The 27,921-nt window shown below is 41.7% G+C and overlaps 2 protein-coding genes across 7 annotated transcripts in view; both read right to left on the bottom strand.

The window, feature by feature from the left end:
* Positions 1–306: 306 nt before the first annotated feature.
* DHRS11 (dehydrogenase/reductase 11) lies at positions 307–8,895 on the bottom strand. Of its 2 annotated transcripts, XM_063111538.1 has the most exons (7): positions 8,575–8,895; positions 5,517–5,726; positions 3,010–3,104; positions 2,188–2,317; positions 1,336–1,428; positions 1,060–1,125; positions 307–937 (listed from the first exon to the last, which is right to left on the bottom strand). In XM_063111538.1, the coding sequence occupies exons 1-7, from the start codon at positions 8,719–8,721 to the stop codon at positions 896–898; spliced, it is 783 nt and encodes a 260-aa protein (XP_062967608.1). In that variant the 5' UTR covers positions 8,722–8,895; the 3' UTR covers positions 307–895. The 2 variants fall into 2 exon arrangements, with proteins under 2 accessions (XP_062967608.1, XP_062967609.1); XM_063111539.1 differs by lacking the exon at positions 1,336–1,428.
* A 2,150-nt stretch (positions 8,896–11,045) lies between these two features.
* GGNBP2 (gametogenetin binding protein 2) overlaps positions 11,046–27,921 on the bottom strand; it is a 31,338-nt gene continuing 14,462 nt past the window's right edge. For 2 of the 5 annotated variants that reach the window (XM_063110406.1, XM_063110407.1), the window contains 10 exons: positions 25,093–25,218; positions 24,884–24,997; positions 18,961–19,170; positions 17,714–17,888; positions 16,446–16,640; positions 14,173–14,320; positions 13,704–13,829; positions 13,474–13,622; positions 12,695–12,943; positions 11,046–11,692 (listed from right to left, as the gene is read on the bottom strand). In XM_063110406.1, the coding sequence (XP_062966476.1) occupies positions 11,489–11,692; positions 12,695–12,943; positions 13,474–13,622; positions 13,704–13,829; positions 14,173–14,320; positions 16,446–16,640; positions 17,714–17,888; positions 18,961–19,170; positions 24,884–24,997; positions 25,093–25,218 (1,696 nt within the window). In that variant the 3' untranslated portion in view covers positions 11,046–11,488. The remainder of the gene's footprint in view (positions 11,693–12,694; positions 12,944–13,473; positions 13,623–13,703; positions 13,830–14,172; positions 14,321–16,445; positions 16,641–17,713; positions 17,889–18,960; positions 19,171–24,883; positions 24,998–25,092; positions 25,219–27,921) is intronic. The other 3 variants (XM_063110408.1, XM_063110409.1, XM_063110410.1) reach the window with 3 other exon arrangements.

Here is a 27,921-nt window from a genome sequence, read left to right as displayed (position 1 = left end):
TTTTCAGCCTCATCTAACTCCTGCACTAAGTTCTGTGCTGTTCACACAACGTTGCAGGCTCTTCCGGGCCTCCCAGACTTGCACACCCTGTTCGTCTCCTCTTTGTCTTTGGCAAACTGCTACCCATTTTCCAGATCCAATACAAACCCACTCCAGCTACCTAAGGTAATCCTCATTCCAGGAGTGATGCCCCTAATACAACCATCTTCCCACTCACCTGGAAGAAATTCTGAGATACAACTACCCTGACCACAGAGAAGGGGGAAGAACTGAAAGAAACTCCTGAGGCCAGCATAGGTTGGTTGTTATTTTTCTTTTTTAATGATCACAGTGAAATCCGCTGGAAGCCAGGCCCTGGTATTCTGCTGCCACAGTCAGAGAGGAGTAATGACCCAATCAGGGGCCAAGAAACAAGATTGGGCTAGAGAGCTGGGAAGAAGGAAGACAAGAGGGGTGGGGGCAGTGGGGAAGGGAAAGGATGAAGCCTGGAGCCTTGGATAACCATTTAGATGTAAGGTGAGAGCCTCTCTCTGCACACCAGCCCAGAGGGGCAGAGGCTGAAGTGCAAGAAGATAGGGGGAAGCCCCGCTTTGGGCCACAGCCCGTTTCCCAGGTCAAAGGGAAGAGATTGAGCACAGCAGACAAAGGCCAAGGAGCCCAAGAACAAGTTAACAGGTAAAACAACAGGGACACCACCTCCTCTCCCCAGCTCACTTTTCACATTTGCAATGGAAACAATTTCACAAGATGATATAAAAACCTCAAATTTTCTAGCCCCTGATGGAAGTTGGGACAGGAAGTGGGATCCAGGGGTCCAGAAAGCAACACCTAAAATCCAGAGGCAGGAGCCAAGCCGTGAGGGGTGGGGAGGGAAGGAGGAGCTCCCCACAGGACACTAGGTCACCTGCTCCGTGGGCCTCATCTGGATGTCTCCAATCTGCAGAAGGCACAAGGCTTGAAGCAGCCAGAACACTCTTCTCACCCCTTGGGCCTCCCTGCTTCCCTCCTCTGAGAGTGGTCAGGCTCCTCCAGGGGGTGGACAGTCAAGGCCAGACTCACCTGGACATGTGGGGGGGTGCTGAGGACGTAGATGACAGCCTCAGCCACATCCTCGGGTTTGAGACACTGAGAGCACCAGGGGAAAGGGTGGAGATAAGAACAGAATGAACCCAAGTTCCCTCCCACCACTGAGGCCCTCTCCAGTATCCACATTCCCACCCCAACCCTCCAGGAGGGGCAACAAGCTGGCTAGAACGGTGGAGTCTGAAGGCCAGGATTCCCTCTGCCTTCATTTAGGGAGTGAGTGGCTTCACCAGGCCCAGAGGGAGGCCCCACCTTCATGTGTTCATAGGTGGCAGCTGCCTTCTCAGGGTCATTGCTGAGGAGTTTGAAGGCGAATTGTGTCTCCACCACGCCCGGAGAGATGCACTGAGCCAACAGAGAGGGTCTGCTCAGGGGCTGAGCTTTACCAGGCCCTGGGGAGGTGGGGGGTGCAGGGAAAGGATAGAGGCCACAGGGCCCCGGCTTCACAGTGACAGCTGCCCAATGTCCTGCAACTGCCTTCTCCCTCCAAAGCTTCCACTGGCAATTATCACAGTGACCCCTACCATCTACAGAGCTCTTCCGATATGTCAGGCAAATGTTTTAGTAAATGGTGATGTCCCTTAAAACTTCATAACCAGGTAGATATCATCATCTCTATTTTACAAATGAGAAGACTGAGGCTTGGAGAGGTTCAGTGACTTGCCCATGATCACATGGCCTTCAAAGGAGAGCCCAGAGTCTTGGTTTCTAGCCATTGTGCACCTGGTTTCCCATAATTCCTTGCTTTCCCTTAGTCTCACCCCACTGTATTCCCCAAAGGAGAGCCCAGAGTCTTGGTTTCTAGCCATTGTGCACCTGGTTTCCCATAATTCCTTGCTTTCCCTTAGTCTCACCCCACTGTATTCCCCTTGGCCCAGCCCTCTCCTACCTCAAAGACTAAGTCTGGACATTGGCTTCTATGAAGTGAAATGAGGAAACTGAAGGATGGTGCAGGCGGCATGAGGAGCAGCAGGACTTCTGTACCCAGTCCACTCCCAGGAGCTCTAAGCAGCACACCCTGGGCATGGGCTTCCTGGGCAGTATGTATGGACACGGAGGGCCTGTGCCCACCCCATCCCTGCCAGGGCTAGGCCACACCCTCACCGTGGCTCGGATGTGGGTCTGAGCCTCCCGAAGCTCTTGCCTCAGTCCCTCTGTCAACGCACTGACAGCATACTTGGTTGCGCTATAGAAATGAACGACAGACTGGGGTGACACTCGGTGGCCAGCCATGCTGTGTGAGGGAGAGAAGGGGAAAGAAGAGAAAATGAAGCTCCACAGAGACAGGCAGTTCCCCCTGCAGTACTGGTCAACCCCACGACCCAGGTGCCCACAGGGACACCTTCTGAAGGGACCTCTCCTGGCCATCCCACAGCCCACTAATATAGCCTGTTATTCAAGCAACTCCTGAAAACCCTCCTTCTCCTAGAAGACATCCCTACACTGACCACAGAATACATTCTGAATACATTCTCCTGGTCATGCAGGATATCAAAAATCTCTCAACTTTATCTGTGTTTACTGATACAGTTCTACTGGGAGATCTCTGAGGGCAAGCAGAGGCCATATCTCTCCTCAGACTGGGGCTCCCTGATGGCAGAGCATGTGTAGTCTTTCTTTGTGCCATGAGGTAAGGTTCATCCCAAGGCCTGAGGAATAGAGATGCTCAGTCCCGGAATAGGCCCCAGGCCTCAGGTGCAGAGTGAAGGGGCTGAGCTGCCCATTCCAGCCAACCAAGGACTGGCATTTGGCAACATTATTCTTTCCCTCACCATAATCGTGCCATTTGGGTATTAAACAGGTATTACATCCCTATTTCACCACCAAGGAAACTGAGGTTTAAAGAGGTCAAGTGAGCTGTAGAGTATCACCCAGCTTGGAGGTTGAGTGGTGACCTGAGCTCTACCCATGGCCAGCCACCCTCACCTGTTGATGTTAATGATGTGTCCATCGTCCACATTCCGCTCCTTCATGGACTGGTAGGCTTCCCGTGTGCAGATGCTGAGGGCCAGCACGTTCACCTGTAGGTCAGGGAGGGCAATGGGGTGTTTCCAGCTTGGGCCCACGAGGTAGGTGATAGAGACACAGAGCAGGCAAGGAGGAGGTGGTGGGCGGTATAGTGTGGCGTTCCAAAACAGTGTCCAGGTTCTCATGGAGACCAAAGACAGACCCAGAACACCTTGTCTTCTTCACTAGGTGCCCCTCCTCCATAAAGCTGCCACCCCCTGTTGAAAGCAGAGGCATCTCTTCTCCTGGCTGACTCCCCACGTTCCGGCAAAGAGGAACAGAAACCCCTCACACCCACTCGTGACCCAGGAGACCCTGTCTTGGCCATCTCCTCAGCAATACCCTACCCTCCTCTTCTCTGGGACCCTAGCCCTACTCCCTCCTAAACAGTCTAAAATCCTTCCCAAAATGCTTTAAAATCTCTCTCTTCAAGCACAGACCCTAGCCTCTCCCCACCTTCCTAGTTACTCTCTGCTCCTTTTCCATCCCCTTCCTTGAGACTACAAGCAGGGAAGACCTGACCCTCCTTCCTTTTATACCTTCCTTTAACCTGTGTTCCATCAATGAGACTAGGCACAGAGACTCTTTAGAGAGCCACTCCTACTACCTCTGGCAGAGGTGACCCCAAAACCCAAGCCTTCGTGGAACAGAGGACTGAAGAAGTGTCTGCTGTAAAGAGCCTTCCCAGCCCTACCCTTTGGCCTCACCCACAAGGACAACAGAGATAAAGCTTTCAGCAGGTCCTCATGTCTGTCCTCTTGGGAAGAAAGGGAATCAGCCAGGAGATTAGATGCTTCTCTTTATCAGGTGTCAGAGCCAGGCATCAGGAACAGAACACCCTCAGTGTGAACCTGCCTCAGCATTCATGGCAGTAGGAAGAGATGAGTACCAGGACATGGGACGTTTTCCGCCCTGCTTCTTGTCCTCTTAGCAATGTGGGTCTGTGGGGCAGAGAACTTAGCTCCTGTGGGCAGATGGAGTAAGTGAAATGGATGCCCTGGGACCCATGAGTAAATCTCCTAGGTCTAGGGGTCAGGGGTAGGAGAGGAGAAGATGCCTCCTAGGATGATCCTAATAGACCTAGATAATGTTCAAGCTGAAAGGGGCCTTAGGGATTTAATGTAAGTCACTCATTTTACAGATGGGCAACTGAAGTGCAGGTTTAGAGGCCCACTTGCTGTAGATGAGGGCCACGACTCTGATCTCCCAGAGGCTCTCTGAGGGCAGAGTTTCATTTTCATTGTTCACTGCTTCATTTCCAGGCCCAAGCATCTATTAGGTGCTAAATATATTGTTATCCAATGTGAGAAGGATTGTGGGGGGAAAGAAGCATCCTCTTTACATACTGCTTTTAACTTTACAGAATACTTTGACACCAAACTGTCGCCCCATAATATAGTCCAGAAATTGAAAACCTGTGTCTTGAAGGCTGTGTTTTTTTTGTCCTTTTTTGTGACCACGCTCAGCCAGTGAGCGAACTGGCCAGCCCTATATAGGATCCGAACCCGCGGCGGGAGCGCTGCTGCGCTCCCAGCGCTGCACTCTCCCGAGTGAGCCACGGGGTCAGCCCTTGAAGGCTGTGTTTGGCATGTACATGGTTTTAAAACTTTTTAAATCCCTCTCCAATATATATTAGAAAGTTTCATTCATTCAATAAATATTTATGGATGGCTTACAGGCTGGAGCTATACCAGAGAATAAAACAGACAAAAACCCTTGCCCTCATGGAGCTGACATTTTAGTGGATGAGGGACGTGGGGTGTCACATAAAAATATAGACTCCCAACTTTTCTCAAAGAAACCATAAGATCTGGCCACACTGGGCTGCCATTCAGCAACTAGGCTGCATGTGAGCAGTCACCGCCCCTTTACGTGGCCTTGTGCTCTCCCTCGCAATGCAGGCCCCACCTGACTCCTTTATGTACCTACCTGGCCCCAGGGGTCATTGAGGTATGTGACCCCAGATATTGATGATATAGGTATGTTCATTCCAATTAAATGTGACAAGACTGAAGCTCAGAGAAGGCAACTAACCTGCCTGAAGTCATATGGTTACTGGCGGGGCTGGGTGAGAACATCATCTCTTGTCTTTCTGTTCCTTTTCTTCCCATAAGACCATGTTCCTAAGCACCAGCACAGCGCTGACACGTGGGAGACATTTAATCTTTCTTCCAACACAAGGAAATCACTCAAGAATTAAGAACTACCCCCGGGGGTTCGAGGGAAAGAAGAGCTGAAACGATGTGGCCATTCACCCACTCACTATCCCTCCAGCAGGGAAAGAAGCAACGGGAGAGTCAAGATGTCCCAGGTGGGAACCCAAAGTTCCCTCTTCCTTCCTAGATGTCCTATTCCCAGCAGTCCTCTGGTTCACAAAGCCCTGGCTCCCCGCTCTCCACCCCCCACACCAGGCCTGGAGCCCTTACGTTGAACATGTCCTTCCAACCGCTGGTGCTGCCTGACAGCAGGGTGTCAGGCCGGGCCAAGCCGGCATTGTTGATGCAGATGTCCACACCATTGTGCTGAGAGCGGACAGCCGAGAACATGGAAAGGATGTCCTCCTCACTTGACAGGTCACATCTGTAGGGGATCAAAGTCCCAGGATAGCCTGCACTCTTACATTCAGCAGCCAGCTCCTATGAAACCCAACAGGGGTCTAACTGGGGTGAGCTGTTCACTCCCACACCTCCCCACCCAGAGACAGACCTCCCTCCTCTGTCACCACTAAGAGAACTCTTTTCTTTGTTTTTTTGTTTTGTTTTGTTTTTTAAAAGATGACTGGTGAGGGGATCTTAACCCTTGACTTGGTGTTGTCAGCACCATGCTCACCCAGTGAGCTAACCGGCCATCCCTACCTATATGGGATCCGAACCCATGGCCTTGATGTTATCAGCAGCACCACACTCTCCCGAGTGAGCCACAGTCCAGCCCAGAGAACTCTTTTCTTTGGCAGCCACCTTTTTGCCACATAGATGTTGGGACTGCCCATCCCCAAAGCTTGTTCTCTTTGATCAAAGTCCAGGGGATGAAAGCACTCCCTGAGTGAGGGAGGGGAAAAGATCAAAGGAGGAAACTCACATACAAACTCAAGTCTTCGGTTCTAAGAAGGCAGAAGGGGCCAGGGATCTGGGGAATGATGGAGTGATATGTCTTTTCTGCCTCCTCCCTGACAGGAACACCTCCTCTGCCCATAGGAACACCACCTATGGTGTTCTCCCTGACAGGAACACCACCTCTCACCCCAATTCATGCTTCTTCCGCCAGGCCCTCAAGTCTCTTCTCCCCCATCATGTCATCCAGTCCCTCCCAGAAGTGCTCATCTCTGAACTATCACCCTCCCCTCACAGATTGCAGCCAGCTGGCTCAGAGATCTCACACATGGCTTTCAACTGAGCCCAACTGCCAATCTGCCCTCTCCTATAGGAGGGTCAGGAAGTCAGGACAGATTCTCTCTCTCTCTGACCCCTAGTGCACCACCCTCCTCCCCAAGGTTTCTCTGGAGACTATGAAGCAAGTCAGGTGGCAGGTGACATTTGGCACCTTTTGTGCATCTTGAGAGATGGTCGTGAGGGAAGCTGACATTCAGGAGCAGGAAGAAAATAAGCTGTGTGGCCTTGGAGGCTTGTGACTGGGTATTAGAGCCTTGGGAAGGTGAATGGGTACATGTGTGGGAGAGGAAGGGGGTACAGGGTGCCCCATAGGAAGGCTGGCTTGGCCAGCTGCCGTGGCCGGGAGCCCCTTCCTCCCGCCAAACAAAGCTAGAAATAAGGGGCTAGATCAGGTGACCTAGGAAATTGTTTTCTGCTTTAACTTTCTGTGAGTTCAAAAGGTAAAGGTCTCTGGGACTTAGAAACCCCCCTTTACCTGATTTTACCTACTCAAGACCACCTCAGGAAATAGGGTTTGTCTCCGTAGGATGCCAGACCCAAACTCTGCTTTAATATCAATCAATCACTAAATCAGTAAAAGCAGATTGTGCACAAGGAAGCTTGGAATTCTCCCCTCCCCTACCATTCAACTTTCCCCTTCCTCCTCCATACTCAAAATCCCCCACAGGAAAGCCAGAATGGAGGGACTGAGAATACACTTTTCCCTTTCACTGCCTTCTCAGTGCCTTACCTGTGCCACCTGGATCATTCTCCCCACCTACCCGCCAAAATGACCTGAAATCATGTCAGTACCCTCACAGCAGGGTTGTTCTTGTTTCATGACATGGAATCATCCTGGGGCTGAGGGATCAGCCTAGGGACCTGCTTGGGGCTCAGCAACCCCCTTTCCTGTCTAGCTTGGGGTAAGGGAGTAGAAAAAGAAGGCAAGAATGACTTCGAAATTAGGGAATCCAGTTGCCCGATCTTCTAGGCTCTAAGGCTGGGACTGGGCCCTGAGTTCCTCGGAACAGGAGAAAGGGAGGGGCAGAGTAGGGCAATGGTGGAGCCAGGTGACCTTCGGATTATCTGAGACGTTATAAAGTGTACCTTTAGTCAGCAGCAGGGGAAAGGACAGTCGTTTCTGTGCACCTTCTGCCTCAGCCCCCACCCAAAGCTTCCTTACCCTTTCCCTCTCTGGGGACTTTGAACGATGGTGGAGATAAAGCCCTGCAGCTAAGGACTAGCCCAGACCCTGAGAGTGATCCTGCCAGGGCAAATCAGAAGATAACCTACAAAAAAACCTTCTCATTTCCTTCCTCCCTCCCTGCTCAAAAATGGCCAACTTCATTTCATTTTTTTCTGAGCTCTTGTTGCTCACAACCCTGGGGGTTCCCAACCCCATGAAAGGAGAAAAACCAGGAGTTCCAGGTCGACATTGGTTTGTCCCCTCAGAGTTTACATGTTCACAGCTCTATTTCACCTACTCAGTTCCATGTAAGAAAAATGAGTTGGAGAAAGGTCTACCAATAAATATTACACTTATCTCTCATGCCCACTGGACATGCATTAACCCTCAAATTTGGGGGCCGGGAGGAGGCTCCTGAGGCTTTTCAGAAAAGCTCTCCTACCCCAACCCCACCCTCAGTCCTGGGTCAAAAATTCAAAACCTCTAGCGCCTGCTCGTCTTGTTGGCCAACCACTTTGTTTGGTGTGGTGGGTGAAGTCTGGGGACCAGAGGAAGGCAATCCGGTAACCAACCTAGCCAATGAGGCTAGAAAACTTTATTTTCCTCTCCTTGGCTTCCCCTTTCCTGGGCAGACGGGAGGTGGGGGTGGGAGACGGGGTTATATGTGCCGGGGTCAGAGACTTCGTACGCTGGAGCCGGGACTGTCAGGAGAAAACAGCTCCTTAAAAGACGGGACTTCGGCGAAGGAAGGAGCCTGCCCTACGGGATCCAAGAGGCCTCCCGTGCCAATCACTCCTGCCCCTGAGCCCGTTGCAAATGGCCCTGGGGGTGGCGGCCAAGTGAGGGCAGCCCCTCCCCCTTCCCCACCAGAGCTCTACCCCTCGGAAACGACGCCGGCCAAAGCGTCCCGGCTCCCCGGCCGGGCCTTACCTCGATGTTGCCTACGGTGCGGGCACAACCCACCACCTTCAGTCCCTGCTGGACCAGGGCCCGGGCCACGGCCGCGCCGATGCCCCCCGAGGCTCCCGTCACCAGCGCCAGGCGGTGACGCCACCGCTCCATGCCGGCCCTGGCCATGGTCCCGAGCCGCCCGCCCACCTCGCTTGGCGAGCAGGGCACTTGGATCGCAGAGCTCCGCCCCGGGTCGCAGAAGCTCGACCGCTCTCTTGCCACCTTCGCGGTAGCAGCCGCCGACCTGATCTTGTCGGAGCCGCGCCTCGACCCACCCCCATCCTGGCCGACCTCCGGCCGGGGCTCCACCCTCCGGTCCTCGACGCTCGGCCTCATCCCGCCCGAGGACCGCCGCGCCCGCGGCCCCGCCCCTTCCGGCCCCTCCCCCGGCTGGGGCAACCGCACCTCCCGCGGTGCCTGCAGGCGCGGAGGTTCTGGCCGCTTGTGGTCCTGCTTCCCCTGTGATCTCTTCTCCTTGGGGCAGGTAAGACGAGGATTAAGGGCTACCTGCTCCAGTTCCAAGGATGCACATACTCAGGCTGCCTGCTTAGTTTCCTTACCCTGTTCCTGACGCCTAAGACCAGGATGAGGAATTAAGGGCACTTAAGGTGATTCCAACGCCCTCCCAAACCAGTCGGGAGCTGATTCTGGGAAGGATTCAGCCCAGAAAAGGCCTAGTGTCTCTGCCGTCAATGCTGGGTGACCTTGGGAAGGACTCTTATTACCCCTACCTGATCCCTTCGCCTTCTTAGCCAAGGAGAACTGAATAGTTAAGAATGGAAACACTCCCAAGCACAAGTATATTATATTTGGGGATTCTGTCCCTAATGGTCCTGTCTCCACCTGTCCTAGACCCCACTCCACCCCCATTGTAGCAAATGTATCACAATGTTTACCAAAGATTAAAGCAATAGCTAACACTTACTGAGCGCTTACTGTGTGGCAGGCACTTTTAAGCACTTTAAAAATACCAAGTAATCTGCGCAAACACCCTATGAGATAGTTAGTAACTATTGATATCTTCACTTTTAAAATGAGTATAGTGATAAAGAGATGAAGCATGGTTTGGACTGCACGCAGTGCAGTCTTAGGCAAGGGATGTGTTCCTAAACAGTCTTCATTCCATTCTTCCTTCCTGGGTTGTTGGTTTTGTTCAGAGTAGAGCTAGCTTTGCTCTTTGACCTCTCAGGGAGTTCCAACAAAGTGCTGAAACTCTGCATTCTCAATATAGCCATCCTTCCAAAGAAAAAGCATCTCTAAATAACTACTGGATTCCCTCTCCAGCAAGCAATGGAGTAAGTAATGAATGTGACTGGTTTATTCATTCAACAAATACGCATTTACCTATCCTTTGTTTGGCCCCAAGAGTAAAGACAAAAACAAAACAAAACTAGCCCTTGTTTTTAAGGATCTCAAAAGAACACTTGGCTGTAACAGTGGTGGAGAGGGGACTAGCCTCAGAGCCAAGGGCTGTGGTAGGCCCATAGTCATTTTTTATGGATTCAAGGATGAAAGCTAACAAGGGTCAGAAAGGAATCATGACTCATTTGACCTTTGCCCCAATTCCTATACAACACTTATTTAAGAGACAACTCAGGAGAGGGTTCAAAGAAATGCCACCAATTATGAACAATCTGAGCTTCTACTGTTGTCCACTTGATATTTGATTAAAAATCTAAGTGGTAGAAAGCCCATAAAATTCACTCCATTCCCACTGCACAGAGGTATTGACTATCCCACCCCTTGTCTGCTGCCCACCAAGTACTATCAACATGCAGATACAAAGCTCTAAGCACGTGTGCTTATTAAGTTGGTTGCCTCAACCTTTTAAATGGCAGCAAAATGCTACTCCTGAGGAAAATCTCCTTTAGTACTCACAGGCAGCTTGTGACAACAGTTAACTGTAAGGCTATAGTGACTATTGTTGGAAACCAGATAAGGCTGAACATGCACTTACACAGACCACAATGTGGTTAGCTCTCAGTGCAGCCTTCTGATCCCAGTCTTGCATACTGAGTCAATTACTTATCATGCAACCCTTGGTTGAAATGCTGCCAAGTTTTGTTTTCATTCTTCTAGGTCAATAAGAACTTCTGAATTTAAGAGGTGGTTCGTGTTATGTATTAGGGAACTTTTAATAGCAATTAAAGTCTCATGAGAAAGTAGGATGCTAGCCAGTATTTGATGATATCGCAACAAATTTATTCTTTCAAAAGACTGGAAACTGTGACCTCATGGTGCAGTGGTAGTGCGTCTGAATCCAAAAGACTGGAAACTGCTTTTCTCGTTTGTCAACTCTGATCAAGGGAAGAATTTTGTCTTCAGTAATCTGTGTCTCTAGTCTCATTTGCTCTTCATCCTCTCTAACATCAACAGTGGCCAAGTACCAAGTCCACAAGTGGCAAATAATAAAGTATTGCCACACATTAAGTAGAAACATGTACACCAAATTTTACTATGCGTATTAATAAATACTCTTTATTTTAAATTTTGCACATTGCGCTTTAACATTACATCCAAACATTTCGCAAGTGGATGTCTACTTTGTAAAACCATATATTCAGCTCATTGTCATTTCTGTACAGAAGTGTAAGTACAACATTACTTTTTGCCACTAAGTTGCTTTAGTAAGTCTCACAGGAAGAGAAACATTTAATGAAAAGAGATGGCTTAAATCATATGGCAGGCCTGCGCAGCCACACAACTAAAGACACAAGCCTGAAGAAATAACAAACTAATGAGGTTACCTCCACCATCTCCCAAAACAAGAAAGAATCACATTGATTTAAGATAAAATTTTGCCATAAGTCACTAAATTAAGAGTTTTTTTTTAAAGAGAAGGCGCAGTAGTCATCTTGAGTGTTTCATTAAAAGACAGAGCTATTTTATTTATTTAATTTGCTCCAGCTGTTGTCAACCAGCCACTACAAATGGGCCTCTTGTGATCATTTAAGCGGCAGTATTTGTTAAATTTCTCTTTCAGATGCTGTCGGTACTGTTCTCTATTGCTGTAGAAAGACTGGTTATTAGCCATAAATGACTGTATTTCATCTTGAGAGATAAAGATTTCCTCATCTGAAGTACATTCAGACTCATCCTGCAAATTAAAGCAGTAGTTAAGACTATGTCTTAAGAATGCAAAATGCTATGCTGATATAAGACAGCTAGAAATGAACACAGTCTAGCTTTTTAGTTTCAATTCAGTTACATAAAGCCTTTAGTTGGTGTTTACAGAATAAGCATCATATCATTCTAAGAAAGTAAAGTAATAATTGAGAATGAAATCCAACTCAACTTGGTTTAAAACTCTAAATCTATCATTTATACTAAAATTTATACTAAAAGCCTATGAGCCTAGCAGACTACTACCATACCTTTTAAGAAAATGACTAATTAGAAATCGTTACAACTAATTACAAAATTTTAAATAACCAGATTTATCTCTACCTGGTCCCATGTTGAAACATTTATCTCTACAAAGTAAGTAAATCTTTTTTACTTAAGAAATAATAATCATCATCAAACTTATACCCACATAAAAAAGAAAAAAACTAGTATTCCGAAGGATTTGGTTCCATTAGGACCCTCATGACTTTGGGAAAGACATCGCTCTTCTCCCTCCCTCCTCCTCCAAGAGCCACACTTACTATATGGTGGGTCACCTGAAATCAGGTATAATTCATCTAAAGTTTCAGAAGTCAATTATAAAAGATTTTCCAAGCTTAGTTATGCTTTTATCCTAAAGAAAGTAACCTAGAAATCAGACTCTAGTTCAGATTCTATATTTTCTCCTGGTATGGAAGGGTGGCTACAATAAATTGCCACTTGGAAGAGGCAATTCACTCCTTGAAGAGGAGGCAGAATGCTGCCCCTATCCCCTTCTCCCAACTAAGGAGGACAAGGAAATGTGTTCTGGAGCAGTTGCATAAACCATGAGTGGAAGAGCAGTAATGGAGTCACCAAATAATAATGGAATACTACCCTTAATTTCTTAAAAGCTTCCCTCTACTCCCCACCTTAAACCCTCAAATACTATCCCCTCCCACATCTACCCCATGCACCAGCAGTTACCCATAGTACGATATCATGAATTACTTACAAGGAGTTCGACTAAACTCTTGGCACCTTTTCCAGAATCAGGACCAAATGATGTTTCTGTGGATTCTGCAAACTGTGGTACATTTTTCCTGTGCTCAAACCAAGGCAGTGGCTGCCCACCCTTTTCAGAACTGCAACAGCTTTCAGGATGTGCATCTTTGGTCTTGTCACGATGAAACACTGTGTGCATGGTATTTCCTGAGGTCTCTCGATTACCTGGATCTGTAATACAGCTACCAAGCTTTTGGATCTGAAACCACAGCAAAGGATTTTCCAGGTAAAAATGCAGGGAATAATGCAATTATTCTTTAAATAAAAAATAAATGCCCTGACATAGTGTTAAAATTTTTAGGAGGAATACTGAATAACAGCAGCAGCTGACATTTACTAGGCACTTACTGTGTATCAGATACTATGCTACCTGCCAATATAATCTCACTTCCCCTTCACAGAATCTAATATGATAGGGACTATTATTCCCATTTTGCAAATGGGAAAACTAAGATTAAACAAATTGCATAGCTAATAAATTAAAAAGCTTTATGAAAAGAGTGAATTGGATTTATAAATAATATGGACTGTTGGACAAATGACCACATCTCTCTCTCTCTCACACACACGTATGCACACACCCACAAGATAAGCAACCAATGGAACTGCATCAAGTACTCATTCTAAAAAAATAAATCCTATCAACTCAACTGCACACATGCCACAAGGAAAATAGGTTATTCTCCCTTCAATAGCAAAGGTTTCAGAATTGTAAGTTATAACACTTACATTTTCATCACATTTCATCATCTTGCTTTTCTTTTTCTTCTTTTTATTTTTTCCTTTTGTGGTGTTCTCTTCAGAATTTGCCCAACATTCAACACAGCTATCACCATCATCTTCTTTGTCTTCACAGTGATGAACACAGGAGTCATCACCTGCAGAAATCATTACTCCTTATTTATGGTCTTAAATCAGCCGTGTAGTAGAAATAATTGGGATGCTTAACCTGAACCTACCGTGTTCATCATGGTTACAAATGCCTTCGGTGCAGGCAACATCTGAACCCTCCCGAGAACCTGTTTCACTCCCTTCCATGCTAGATGAATATCCACAATCACTACCATTACAGTGTGGAGATAAGCCTGAAAATAGATCAGGTGTGAGTTACAATTAACATAACAATCAATATATTAGGACAAAGAATGAACCAACTGGGGACTACAGAAAAATTTCAAAATTGATCACTTATTGAAAGTAGAAAGTAAATTAAATAATGAAAATAAGATCAGGATTTACAGTTGTTTTTCAAATCAAGTAACATAAAGAAAAAGAAGGCAATAAGTATCTGACTAAATTATATGATATTCTTGGGGCTATAAAGCAGTTTTTAAATTCTAGATTCCAGAATTTCTAGAAGCTCTTACACTTAAAATGTAAGAAAGAATTGATTTAAGAGTTAATTTTAAAAAGAAATTATTTACCTACCTTTTTTAATTTTAGGAGACCCCAAAAGATTGCCACTGCTAGGACAGGTACAAGATGTATTTTCATTGGTAACAATTACTTCTACGCAACTATTACCATCTTCAGTGCTGCCACAGGCTTTGCAGCTATTTTCTATGAAGTCTGTTTCCTTTAAGGGTCAACATTAAAAAACAGTAAAAAGCTTTACCTCCATAATGGCTACATTTTAATTTCTTTAACTTTAACTAATTAGATAGGAGTTATGAGGTTAAGAATTGAAAAGACTATTCTTATAGAAAATCATTAATTCACTTCAAGACTGTGAACCAACTAAAAGCAAGTTAATAGTTAATGTATGAGGAAAGTCTAGGATAGCAGTTCTCAAAGTGTGTTTTGCTGACCCCAGGGGGTCCTCTAGGTCAAAACTATTTTCATCGTAACACTAAGATACTATATGCCTTTTTCACTATATTGACATTTACACTGATAGTACAAAGGTGATGGTGGGTAAAGTTGATGGTGCCTTAGCACAAATCAAGGCTATGGCAACCAAAGTGTACTAACAGTCACTGTATTCTTCACTTGTCAAGCACTTTCAGCAAAAATAAATAAAAGGATATTTCACTTATGAATACCGTTGATGAAGTGGTAAAAATATTAATTTTATTAGATATCAACTGTGAACAGGTGTCTAATAGTCTATGTGACAAATGGGAAGTATGCTTAAAGCACTTGTGTTGCATACCAAGCACAATGGCTATCTCAAGGAAATGTATTTGGGCAACCGTTTGAGTTGCAAGATGAACTAGTTGCTTTTTTCCTGGGACATCAATTTTACTTGAAAGAATGACTGAGAGACAAATGATCGTTATTCAGACTTGGATATTTAGCAGGTATTGTCTCAAAAGTGAATGAAGTCAGTCTGTCACTTTAAGGAAAGCAATAAGCAGTATTTGTTGTTAATGACAAAATTCAGACTTTGAGGGACTGGCCGGTTAGCTTGGTTGGTTAGAGCGCTTGGTGCTGACCAAGGTCCAGGGTTTAATCCCTGTACCAGCCAGCTGCCAAAAAAAAAAACAAAAAAAAACAAATCCAAACTTTGAAACAACAATCAGAATTTTGGAAACTCGCATACAGCCCTGAAAACTTGAAGCTTATGTAGACTTTTCTGATAAGATCAGTAGTGATTTTTGACTTTTATAATTATCTGATATTATATAGTGAAATGACAATATCTGGAAGATTTGCACAAAATCATGCATGGGTAAAAGATCTATTCAAAGTGCAATATAGTCAAATCCAATGGATTTTAATTTAATAAAATATGAAAAGGTCATTCATAAGGTGTCATTCTACATCACAGCTAATCTTTCAGAAACTACCACCTGTTGAGTTGTAATATCAAAGAAAAATATCCACAACTATCTGAAAAGGTTTATATTAAAATATGTCTCCCTAGGGCCGGCCCGTGGCTCATTTGGGAGAGTGTGGTGCTGATAACACCAAGGCCATGGGTTCGGATCCCTATATAGGGATAGCCAGTTAGCTCACTTGGGAGAGTGTGGTGCTGACAACATCAAGTTAAGGGTTGAGATTCCCTTACCAGTCATCTTTAAAAAAAAAAAAGTCTTCCTTTTCCTGCATGTATCTGTGTGAGACCAGACTTTCTTCAAATGCTTCAACCAAGCCAGCAAATAGAAACAGAATGCAGAAGCAGATATAAGAATGCAGCTGATTCTTTAATTCAAACATTAAAGATACTTGCAAAAAATTTAAAATACCATTTTTCTCACTTTCTTTTTTTTGAAAAAGTTATTTTTCAAAAATTGTTACTCAGTTAACATATAATGGGCCTATTATTTTTAAATGAATGAATAACTTAAAATTTCTCCATTTTTATTTCTAATACAGTAAATATTGATAAGTATAACCCACATAAAACCAAAGCTCATTGGGCACCTTTATTTTTAAGAATGTAAATGGATTTAAGACCAGAAAGTTGAGAACTGTTCTAGGTCACATATGGAGATAATTTTCCATATTTTGACTTTGATCTAACAATAGCACATTAAGTCAGGTGAAGAGATAACTACCTAACATTGTCTTTATAAAACAAATAGGTGAGATTAAAAATTCTGGCCTATACACACTATAGTAGGAATAAAGCCAAAAGACAAACTGCAAGAGAGCTCACATCTGGAAAAGCACAGTAAAAAATGCCCAAATCTAGCAAAAGCATTACTTCTATCTAAAGCAGTATCTATACATTTATGAGCTGATATAAGAAATACTACCTTCTCTTGGCTTACTTCCTTTTCATCTGCTGTTTGTAAGGCAGTAGGAATATCACACACACACTTATTTTTTCGTCTATTCTTCCGTTTTTGGCGTTTCTTTTCTTGCTTCAATTCTCTTACTCGTTCCTCCTCTGAAAACTCTTCACAAAGTTGTTCCAATCGGCTAATACCCTGTACCTTTTCCACAGTCATCTATTATAAAAACAAAGTTGAGAATGAATTCAGAATTTCCCTTATTTTCCATGGAAATTCCCATTTCTTAAATTTAAATGATATCAGACATACAGTACTAATATTTCGTGAAGCAATTTTGCCAGAAAGTCCCCATAAAGAATCTTAAATTTCAATATCTTAAATGATAACTGAGTCTTAATCTACTCAGAAGTCAACATTCAACTAGTTTCTATAGGAAGGCACACTTACACACACTCCTATTCCAAACCAGCAGTACTCATATTCTAGTTTTAAATATCAGAATTTTAACACAGCAAAGTAAACATTCATTTCTTCTCATAATGGAAAGACTACTTAACCTGATTAGATGGTCTAATCTCTGAAGGCACAAACATGCAAAAAGAAAGGAATAAGAAATCTATTCACCAAGAACTAATACAAATCCTCAGACTCCCCAGAACAGGGTGCTTAAGTTCATGGACAGGCTTCTGGAAAAAGCATTTATAGCTTTCATCCCATTCTCAAAAGGGACTGGTAACCCAGTTTAAACAGTTACAAAACAAGTATGTACAAAATATTCACTAGCCAAATATTTATGTTCTAAAGAGTATAAATGAAAAAACTATTACCAAATCACAGGCAATAAACCCAATACTAGCATTAGAAAGAGGCTTCAGTAGGCTTCTAAAAAGTAGTACTTATATCATGGCATTCAGACAGCATTTACTTCATACTATTGGACTACAGCAGGCAAACTGGGATTCATTAAAGTTTTCTATTTTTGTTGCTTATTTTTTGGCTGCTTTTAACATTTCGTTACTTATGTTTCATAGCAGCATGTTGTTAATCATTAACTTCTGTTTTCTACTGTGAGAAAGTCTAAAAACCAAGGCTGGAAGAACAGGATTAAAACAAAAAAAAAATCCACGAACTTCTTCTAAATCCCAATTCCCCAGAACCCCTCCCTACCCAAAGCCATGAAATTGTATCTGTGGATTACAGCCCTCTGAGGCACTGGTGGCTTACATTAAGATTCCATCCAGTAAGTTGACTAAACAACCTTGGACACTAAAGCAGCCCACTGTTCTTACCTCAAAACTCTTGCGTAAAGCATCAACACCAAGATAGAAAAGCATCTGCCATGTCTGCTCTTCTGCCCGTAGTTTTTGCCAAATTCGATGTAGTCTTTCATAAAGATGAATTCCCAAGCAGGTCAGAACTTCTTCTTGGGCTATATCTATTGTCTTAGCATGCCTTTCTCTTCGCCTAGAAAGGAGAATAAATCACACATTAATTCCTAATATCCCTAACTGAAACAATAAAAGATGGATAACACATCTGCAAATTCAGGCTTTAAAAACAATTTGACTACCTAATAACAATCTAATAAAAAAGTTATATATTTACACTCAATTAACATATTTAAATATATTATGTTAAAATATATGTTGTAAAAATACAAGCATACATGTATATAACCAATCAGAAATAGACATGCAAGTAGAACTCAGTCCTAATATTGCTAGATATAAGGTAATTCAGGAACTGGCTCTAAAGAGGTTTTAGGGCACAGAGAAGTCATATGTAAATGTCCAGCTCATAGCAGGCATGACAGTTCCTTTCATCTTCCAATTATAGCAAAGTTCCTATTTGTTTTTTGTTTGTTTTGAGGAGGGAATGGAGAAAAGCAATGCCAAAGTGATTCAATCATGGGCAAAAGCCCTCTAGGCCAGTCCTTAGAAGTGTTGGCAGAACTTCAGTGATAAAGAGGTTTTGAACTCTAAAATGCCTAGCAAAAAGTAGGCACTCAAATGAGGATGGATACTTTAAACAGAGGAAAATGGGTTTGATTTAGTCTATGGACAACTTTTTCTGATTTTCTCAATAAAGCCGGAGATGACATTTTAGGTTCTTACATAATTTAATAATAATTTATACAGTTCATGAATTACATTCATTAAAGCCTTTTTTAACCCCCTGCTGCAAAGATCTCACTTGATTGTGAAGAGAATTTAAACATGATAATGCATGAATGGAGAAGAAAAATCCCTTCTAATCATTTTCAAATGAAAATGATAATCTATAATAATGAAAGCCAAAAAAAGCCTGCCTCACTTCAAGCAAGAAGGAGCAGAGGACTGAACCAAATACCAAAGAACAGTTTTTCCCTATTTTTACTCAACTAAGAAATGCATATTTTAAAGAAAAGCAAAATCTTTCCAGGCACACTTAAATTTATACATATATCATATGTACTGAGGCAGAAGGTGATGGAAATAAACTTTCAGTAATAAAATGAAGCAAAGCGCTAGATAGCCCATTCTAGCAAATTACATACTCATACCCTCCTGCGAACTCTGGCTCAGCACGACCCAAAAGATGTGCAATGAAGTCTGTTTCACAGCAAACATGTATGTGTCGTTCATGTGGACAGCATCGCAAGCCTTCATAAAGTGCAGCACAGTAGCCCTTTTCTTTGCTGCAATCAAGTTCACCAATAAGGATATTGTATGCACGGAGGACTTTATTTTTACAATCAGTGCAAAACCTGGTGAAAAGAAAAGTCTCAAGATTAAGAACTGGCTGTGTAATTATTTCATGTAGCCCATAACAGCATACTAGACAGTGGCACTCCCCCCCAATCTAGAGCATTAAAAAAAGCTTCCATACACACACTGAAAATATACACATGTAAGGTAAAAACAAATTTAGGGATTGCACAAATATAGCTAGATCTCCATTTGCAAATTATTTTTAAAATATAGAAGGACATGGCCTAAAAGAAATGAAGCAGATATATATGTATAATACATGTCCAAAAAATATTTGTTGCCAGTGACTAGCAAATCTTCACTTCAAGAGCTATTTGTGCAAGTCAGAAATAAAACAAGGGAGGCAGCAAACCAATGACTCTTAACTTCTTCCAGCCACTGAAAACAGTTGGTATCTTCGGCTAGTAAACCTTGATTCAAGTTTTTACTACAACATTTTAATACATCACTAGCAAAGCATGGGGGGGGGGGATGGAAAAGTGGTATAAGTATTTTTTAATTTACTGGTAATTTCCAAAATGTCAAATTCTTTCTTCCAAAAAATGCATATTTCTCAGTACACAGACATAACATAGACAATATATACATAGAAACGTGGTTTAAACTTAAGTGTATACAATGTGACAAAAGTATAGTAGAGCTTGTGAATGCAGGGGCAGAAGAAATTTTCTTTTGGAAACCAAACATTAATCAAAGGAAAAAGAATAGAGCCCCGTTTCTTTATCTCTGAATTCCTGAAACAAGGAACAACTTGGTCTGGTAAAAAAGCCAGGCTCAAAATATCAGTAACTAGCTCTCTGAGAAGTGTGGTGAAATAAGAAAATTTTGATCTCTTTGATTTAAATTCATCTCCCAAGTGTGTTCATCTACACTGATGACTTCAACCAACATGTCTATAAAGATGACTGGTGAGTCTACAACTTTGTTCAAGTCTTTGCTCTTCTCTGAGGGCCAGACCCATATTGAAAAATGGTGGGACATCACAGATGTCCAACAGGCAACACTTCAAACTCACGGCCCAAGGGCAACACTGTTGTCTTCCTATGTTCCCTCCCAGTCCCTGTTAAGAACATCACAATTCACAAAGTCACCTAGGCTGGAAACCTCAGTTAATTCCAACTTCTTTCTAGGTCCCCCTATTAAGGGTGGAAACAACTGGTATCAATTCTGTTTTTCTTATAACTGTTGTGGTTCCCCTCTTTTCAAATCCCTTTGCTCTGGTTTAAGGTGCCTAGTTTTTAAAAAGCTTAACTGGCTTCCCTGTTTCCAATCTTCTTAGCACCAATGCATCTCTCACACCAAAATAATTTTTCTAAAATAAATCTGATTATCTCTCTCAGCTTAAAAACCTTCCTCTGCATTCCTTTTGTTTCTTTTCTTTTTCTTTTTTTTTTTTTTTTAAAGATGACCAGTAAGGGGATCTTAACCCTTGACTTGGTGTTGTCAGCACCACGCTCTCCCAAGTGAGTCACGGGCCAGCCCCCTATAATTTCTGATTTACACTTACTATAGTATTTACCCTTATACTGCCATGCATTAGTATGATGCACATGTCTTTCCAGCCCAACAGTAGATCATTGTGTTTCTTCAAATGAATACAGTCCGCACTCCACATCCATGGGTTCTGCATCCACAGATTCAACCAATCACGAATCAAAAATATTTGGGAAAAAACCCACAAACAATAAAACATAACAAAACATGGTGGGAGCACAGTGTCGGTAGCACCAAGGTCAAGGGTTCAGATGTCCATAAAAGCCAGCCACCAAAACTGCCCTCCCCCCACCAAAAAATAAAAAATAATATAAATTTTAAAAAACCAGCAACAACATTTAGGAGGAAACTTTAAATTTGGGCTGCCAGCAGGGAGGGGCAGTATAGTGTGGTTAAGAGAAGAGGCTCTGTGGTTGAGCCACCTAGATTCAGCTTCCACGTCTACCTTTTAGAATTGCATGACCCTCTGGAAGTTTCTTAACGAGTCTCAGTTTTCCTCATCTGTGTAATGGGGTAAAGGTATCTATAAAGTTATTGTGAAGCTTAAAATAATAATAATAATAAAATTAAATTAAAAAACAGCATAATTATTTACACTGTATTAGGTATTACAAGTAATCGAGAGACAATTTAAAGTATACAGGAAGATGTATGTACGTTACATGCAAATACTATGCATTTAATATAAGGGGCTTGACCATCTGTAGATTTTGGTGTCTGAAGGGGTCCTGGAAACAATACTTGGCAGACACCAAGGGATGACTGTATATGTGAAATTAGAGGCTCTAAGCCCACTTGGTAAACAGAGGCAAGAATGCTGACAAGTAATATTATATTTCACTAATGCTTTAAAAATGGACACAGGAATAAAAAAATTAACTCAAAATGGATTAAAGACCTAAATGTTAAGACCTTAAACTATGATATTCCTAGAGGAAAACGGGGAAAAGCATCGGACTGGACAATGATTTCTTGGATATGACACCAAAAGCATAAGTAACAAAAGTAAAAACAGACAAATGGGACTACATCAAACTTAAAAACTTCCAGGTGGCAAGGCAAACAAAGTGAAAATGCAACGAACAGAATGTGAGAAAATATTTGCAAACCATATATTGGATAAGGGGTTAATATCCAGAATATAAAAATCTACAACTCAACAACAAAAAAACAAATAATTAAGGAGGCCAGCCCATGGCTCACTTGGGAGAGCGTGGTGCTGACAACATCAAATCAAGGGTTAAGATCCCCTTACTGGTCATATTTAAAAAAAAAAAAAGCAATTAAAAGATGGGCAAGGATTTGAATAGACAGTTCCAAAGATGACATACAAATGGCCAACAAGCATATGCAAAGATGTTCAATATCATTAATGAACAAGGAAATGCAATGACATATCACCTCACACCCATTAGGATGACAACTATCAAAAAAACCTAAAAATAAGCGCTGGCAAGGATGTAGAGAAATTAGAACCTTTGCAAACTACTCGTAGGGATGTAAAATGGCACAGTCACTATGAAAACCAGTATGGAGGCTCCTCAAAATAAAAAGAAAACTACCATATGATCCAGCAACCCCACTTCAGGGTATATATCCAACGGAACTTGAAGAGGTATTTGCATACCCATGTTCACTGCAGCTTTATCCACAACAGCCAAGAAGTAGAAGCAACTTAAATGTCCAACAACAGATGAATGAAGAAAATGTGTTATATACATATAATGGGACATTATTCAGCTTTAAAAAAGAAGAAAATCCTGTCAAATGCTACAACATGGATGAGCCTGAAGGACATTACGCTAAGTGAAACAAGCCAATCACAAAAACTCAAATACTGCATGATTCCATTACATGAGGTATCTACAATAATCAAACTCATAGAAACAGAAGTAGAATGGTAGTTGCCTGGGGCTGTGGGGAGGAAGAAACAGGAAGTTGCTGTTCAATGAGTATAGTTTCAGACAATGTAAGATGAAAAACTTCTAGAGACCCTGTTGTATAATGTGCATGTTGTCAACAATGAAATGTACACTTATAAACTGTTAAGAAGGTAAATTTATGTTTTGTGTTCTTTTATCACAAAAAAATTTAAAAAGTATAGTCAATAGTCTCAATAAGGGGAGGAAAATGAAAACAGAAATAAAAACAAATACTTCTACATTTTCAGGTTATAAATGGTATGGCTACAGTTTTAAGTAAATGAATGGTCAAATGTCAAATAACAATAAAACTTCAAATATTTCCCTTTTTTACCACTTAAAATCATTTGATTATATAACTATAAGCACAGGTAAATAGTAAATTAAAAATAGTACATGGAGGGCCAGCCTGTGGCTCACTCGGGAGAGTGCCGTGCTGATAACACCAAGGCCACAGGTTCGGATCCTATATAGGGATGGCCGGTTGGCTCACTGGCTGAGTGTGGTGCTGACAACACCAAACCAAGGGTTAAGATCCCCTTACCGGTCATCTTTATATAGGGAAGAAAAAAAAAAAAAAGTACATGGAAGCCATAAGAATGAAAGTATTTTTTTCCATTTGCAAAAGTAACACTGCTCATGAATTTTTAAAAGTTTTTAAGGCAGAGGTTTCACAGTTTCCTAACACCTCATTTGTAATGATATACTACCACAATACTTTACTGGCTAAATAGTGTAACAAATCTTTATTATAAAGTGCTTAAAAAAAAAAAAAAGGTATCACCAAAAAGATACATTATTTGGATGTTTATGAATCATTTTAAACTGACTATACCTCAAAGACTCAAAATGTACCTAAAACAAGAACTAGAAATAAAGGAATAAGGACTTGCAAATCTGGCATGTAAGCATTCTCTGATGTACTATGTGCCAGATACTGTTCTAAGTAAGCCTTACTATGTATCATCAATCCCCACAACAAATTTAATACTACAATAAATCCTATAAATCAGTACTATCATTATTTTTGTCTTAAAAGAAAAAATTGAGGCACAGAAAAATCAAGTAACTTGTACAAAGTTATAAGTGATAGAATCCAGATTCAATGCAATCTCCCTTAATTACTCTCTTAAATATACTTCCTCCCCACCCTTAAGATATTTATAAAATGGACTCCACATTCTTATAAATATAAAACATTGCCCCCAAACACAGGGAATATCTTAACCATTATAGGAAACTACAAAACATTAGCTCTGATAACTAGTAATTTATCACCCAAAAAGCTATCTTTTGGGTGAACCAATCCATATTTGGAGGAAGGATCTATCTTTACATCAATAAAAGGGCACTTCAAAAATTTCACGGAAAGATTCGCATTATCTTTTAATTACATCTCTCCACAATTTTTTGAAGTACCCTCGTATAGTCCCTCCAAAACTACAAATAATTGACACATTCTCTACTCTCTTGGGTATAACCAACCAAACGGGCAAATAAAGTTTGTAATCGGAAAAAAGAGAAACACCCAATAAACTTAGTGTGCTGGTTAAGTCATTAGCTCATTGCCATAGAAAATAAACACCAATCTTGTTAACACCAGTTTTCATCATTCACCTATGTATTTTAGAAGTGTCCCAGTCAAAGAACACACAACCACAAACCCAACATGTGACAAATTTGTAACAGTAGAACTCCCCCCAAGAATGCCATCTCTAGATGGTTCCCTTACCAGTTTCCTTTCCTACTGCACTCTCCCTCCCTACGAATTTCCAAATGTTAATGACACTTAGAAAATTCCTTTGCAAAAGTATTCTAAAAAGAAAAATCTGAAGTTACTTTTATAATACATGAAGTACACGAATTCCAACTCTGTTTAGATCTTGACAAACAATTACAGAAAAAATACTTCTAAATATTACTAAGTGAAAAGCTACTAATTTATAATTTTGAAAATGCTATCATAAAATGATTCCATCATAAAAACAAAGAATACCAGAGTTTCCAAAGTGATTAAGTTAACTTTTTCAATTCAGTCACTCTGTGTTTCTTGAAAGGCTGGTCTGGAACAAACAAGTAAATATTACAAAAAAGGAGATGCTGGCTCAAAACAAGAAATTTAACACTGAGAGTCATCCCATTAAGGAACTGCCTATCCTGACATTAAGCTCTGCCTAGTGCCAGGTATTAATGGGAAGGCTGAAGTACTATTATACAAAGGAGATCAGTGACAGGCCACTCTAGATGACAGCTAACACCTCCCACCCTATACTGTAATGACCTTTAGACTTACCTATGTTTTCGCAGATATGTTTCTAGTGTTTCTAAAAGACAACCAGAGTCAATTAAAACTACTTCATCCCGGCATTCTTGGGACATTAATTCCCATACATCCATCCAACAACCTCTGTAGAGAAAAACAAGTGTTAGTGAAAAGGAGGAATACATACGGGTAAAACATTTTTTTAAAAAAAGCAGAGTAAAGGATTGCTTGATTTTTACCTGGCTGTTCCCTGGAAAGGTCCATAATGGAAAATGATCCTACACTTGCTGTCCTTCCTGTGGTCTTCACTACTTCTCTTATCTGTACTTAACTTCTCTGAACTGACACTGCTACTGCTCCCTTCACTGTAGTACAGTATAGTACAAAGCTTAGTGACACTGAGATAATCTGAAGGAATAATATCTACAGTCTAAATTAAAATCATTAACTCTAATACATTATTAGTAGGATAAGTTTGCAAATTTGTATATAATGATTACATACTGACTTTAACACAGTAGAATGTTATTTAAACATGCACGTATCTTTATATAAAAACTTCTGCTTAACTATCAATTTTACCTGATACAATTTAACAACACTTACAGTTATCAAAATGCAACTGGTTAATACACTGTTTTAAGAGCAAATATACTTGGAATGTTCTGAAGTCAAAAGGGCTGAAAAAATTATATTTTCACCTATAAACATGAATCAATCTTCTACAAACTGAAAATTCTAAGATGTTTTGATCTACTTAATGTGATCGTTAAGTAACGTTTCAAAAAATCACTCCTTTTTATAGCTAGTCCATGACAACAAAACTCTTATCTACCTTTACACTTACAAGTAGGTTGCAAGGTCAAAGATTAATCCAATTACAGTAAATAAAACTTTTACATATACTAAAATAAAGAGAACACACTAAGAGGAACACTTTACACAGCCTAAATTAGTAATAAATACTATACAAAAATTTTTTTTTTAAAGATGACCGGTAAAGGGATCTTAATCCTTGACTTGGTACCATGCCCACCCAGTGAGCTAACCAGCCATCCCTATATGGGATCTGAACCCATGGCCTTGGTGTTATCAGCACCACACTCTCCCAAGTGAGCCACAGGCTGGTCCATATTCAAATAATTTTTTTAAAACTTCCAGACTGTCCCTCCCCCACAGGTTTCAATGTAGTGCTGGTCACACATTTTGCTTTGTTGTAGATGTGCATTTGAAGAGAAATTATTGTCTATATTCCATTCATAGTCTTCATGATCCTGGAACAACTGAATCCTCCCTGTTCTTCTGCAGGTCTCACTACAGTTCTAGAAATTCATTACCTTGGAAACTTGAGACAAAAACTTCTGAATCTTTAGTTAATCTACTCTGTATAGGTAAATAGGTATTTCTCTACTCCCTTCCTAACATATAAGATCACACATAAAATTTAGCTCCCTACTCCTTCTCACTAGGACTCAGGCCAAGGTTTGGCTCCCCTTATTTTTGACAACAAAAAACTCAACTAGGACTGGCTGGTTAACTCAGTTGGTTAGAGATTGGTGTTATAACACCAAGGTCAAGGGTTCGGATCCCTGTACTGGCCAGCCAGCCAATAAATAAATAAAAATGGGACTGTCATTTGATCCTGGGTTTAAAAAAAAAACAAAAAAACCTCAACTAGTGTTCTACCTTCCATGTTACATCCTTCTATTCTCAATTCCCATATATCCTCTTTTTCTAATTATGCTCGACTGATCCATAATCTCCTAGAACTGAACAACTCAAGTTCTCATAACTAAGGAAAATGTTCATAAACAGAAATCATAGAGCATGCTGCTCATAACACCAAGGTCTAGGGTGTGAACCCTGCACCAGCCAGGCACCAAAAAAAAAAAAAGAGAGAGAAATCAGAGCTAAAATACTGTATCATCAGAACACGAAAACATTATTTTTTTAAAAAAAAAGCTTTGTAAAAAAATTCCACAGGGCTGGCTGGTTGGCTTAGTTGGTTACAGCATGGTGCTGATAACACCAAGCTTCAGGGTTCAATTTCTGTACTGGCCAGCTGATCCCCCAAAATTCTACAGCTCAAATCAGGATTTTACCCATAATCTCTCTAGACCTTCATATCACTCCTTCGAGATCAAGCTTTCTGAAAAAATAGACTTTCTACTTCCTCGGTTCTACTCCCATACTTTCCATTCACAGCTTAATCCATAAGAACCTTAATTGCATTCACTTTTCTATCCACTCCGATGTGGATTCTGCTTCCATTCAACAACAAGCTCTGCTCACCAACAATTTCAGTGTTAATAAATCCAATGTCTACTTTTGGGTCCTCAATGACTTGGAAGCATTCAACACAGCTGACCTCCTCAAAACACTTTTACTTCAGCTTCCTCTGGCCTATCTGGCCACTCTTTCTCAAGTTTCTTTAATGGCTTCTTCTTTCCTGCCATTAAATTGATTAAATCTTTTCTCTACCATTCTCTAAGATAAACCTTAATCATCAGTTACAGGCCTACAACTCCAGACTAGATCTTTCTTTCAAATCTCAAACTTACTCTCAGACAGATAATAACCAGGATTTACTTGCATGAATATGAGAACATTTTTGAAAAGGGTGACCTGGATCGTTGCTATTTACTAAGCTGAAACCTAATCAATTGTATTAAAGTTTCTTGGGAGAAAGACTAAACAAAAAAGGCAGGGGAGGGGGAGTAACAGTGGAAATATGTAAAACAGAGTGTAGAAGCACACATAGGTCGTTATCATCCAAGGTAAAGGAGCTCGGAGTCTTGGCTAGGCAGACTGTATTCCCCAGCCTGCCATCCACATGGCATGTAGGAATAACTAAAGCTACTTTAGTCAAGAGACACTGCTTAAGATCAACTAACTGCATTCATACTGATTCTATACTCAGCAAACAACCTTCTAAAACATCTGACTTCCCATGTCGTAGGGATACAGCTGGAGGGGGATGTGAAATCTGGGTGGTTTGTTTTTTGTTTTAAAGCTGAAAGATAGGAATTGGGGCCAGCCAGTGGCTCACTTGGGAGAGAGTGGTGCTG

This window comes from Cynocephalus volans, chromosome 10 (genome assembly GCF_027409185.1).
Source record: "Cynocephalus volans isolate mCynVol1 chromosome 10, mCynVol1.pri, whole genome shotgun sequence".
NCBI classification, from domain to species: domain Eukaryota; kingdom Metazoa; phylum Chordata; class Mammalia; order Dermoptera; family Cynocephalidae; genus Cynocephalus; species Cynocephalus volans.
This window is presented reverse-complemented; position numbering and strand designations above follow the sequence as displayed.

Excerpts from the sequence above, each read along its gene's own strand:
- DHRS11 (XM_063111538.1), bottom strand. The coding sequence starts at position 8,721 with ATGGCCAGGGCCGGCATGGAGCGGTGGCGTCACCGCCTGGCGCTGGTG. Across the intron at positions 1,126-1,335 it reads CCACCTATGAACACATGAAG|TGTCTCAAACCCGAGGATGT; the intron begins GTGGGGCCTCCC and ends TGGTGCTCTCAG. Across the intron at positions 938-1,059 it reads GCACCCCCCCACATGTCCAG|ATTGGAGACATCCAGATGAG; the intron begins GTGAGTCTGGCC and ends TGCCTTCTGCAG.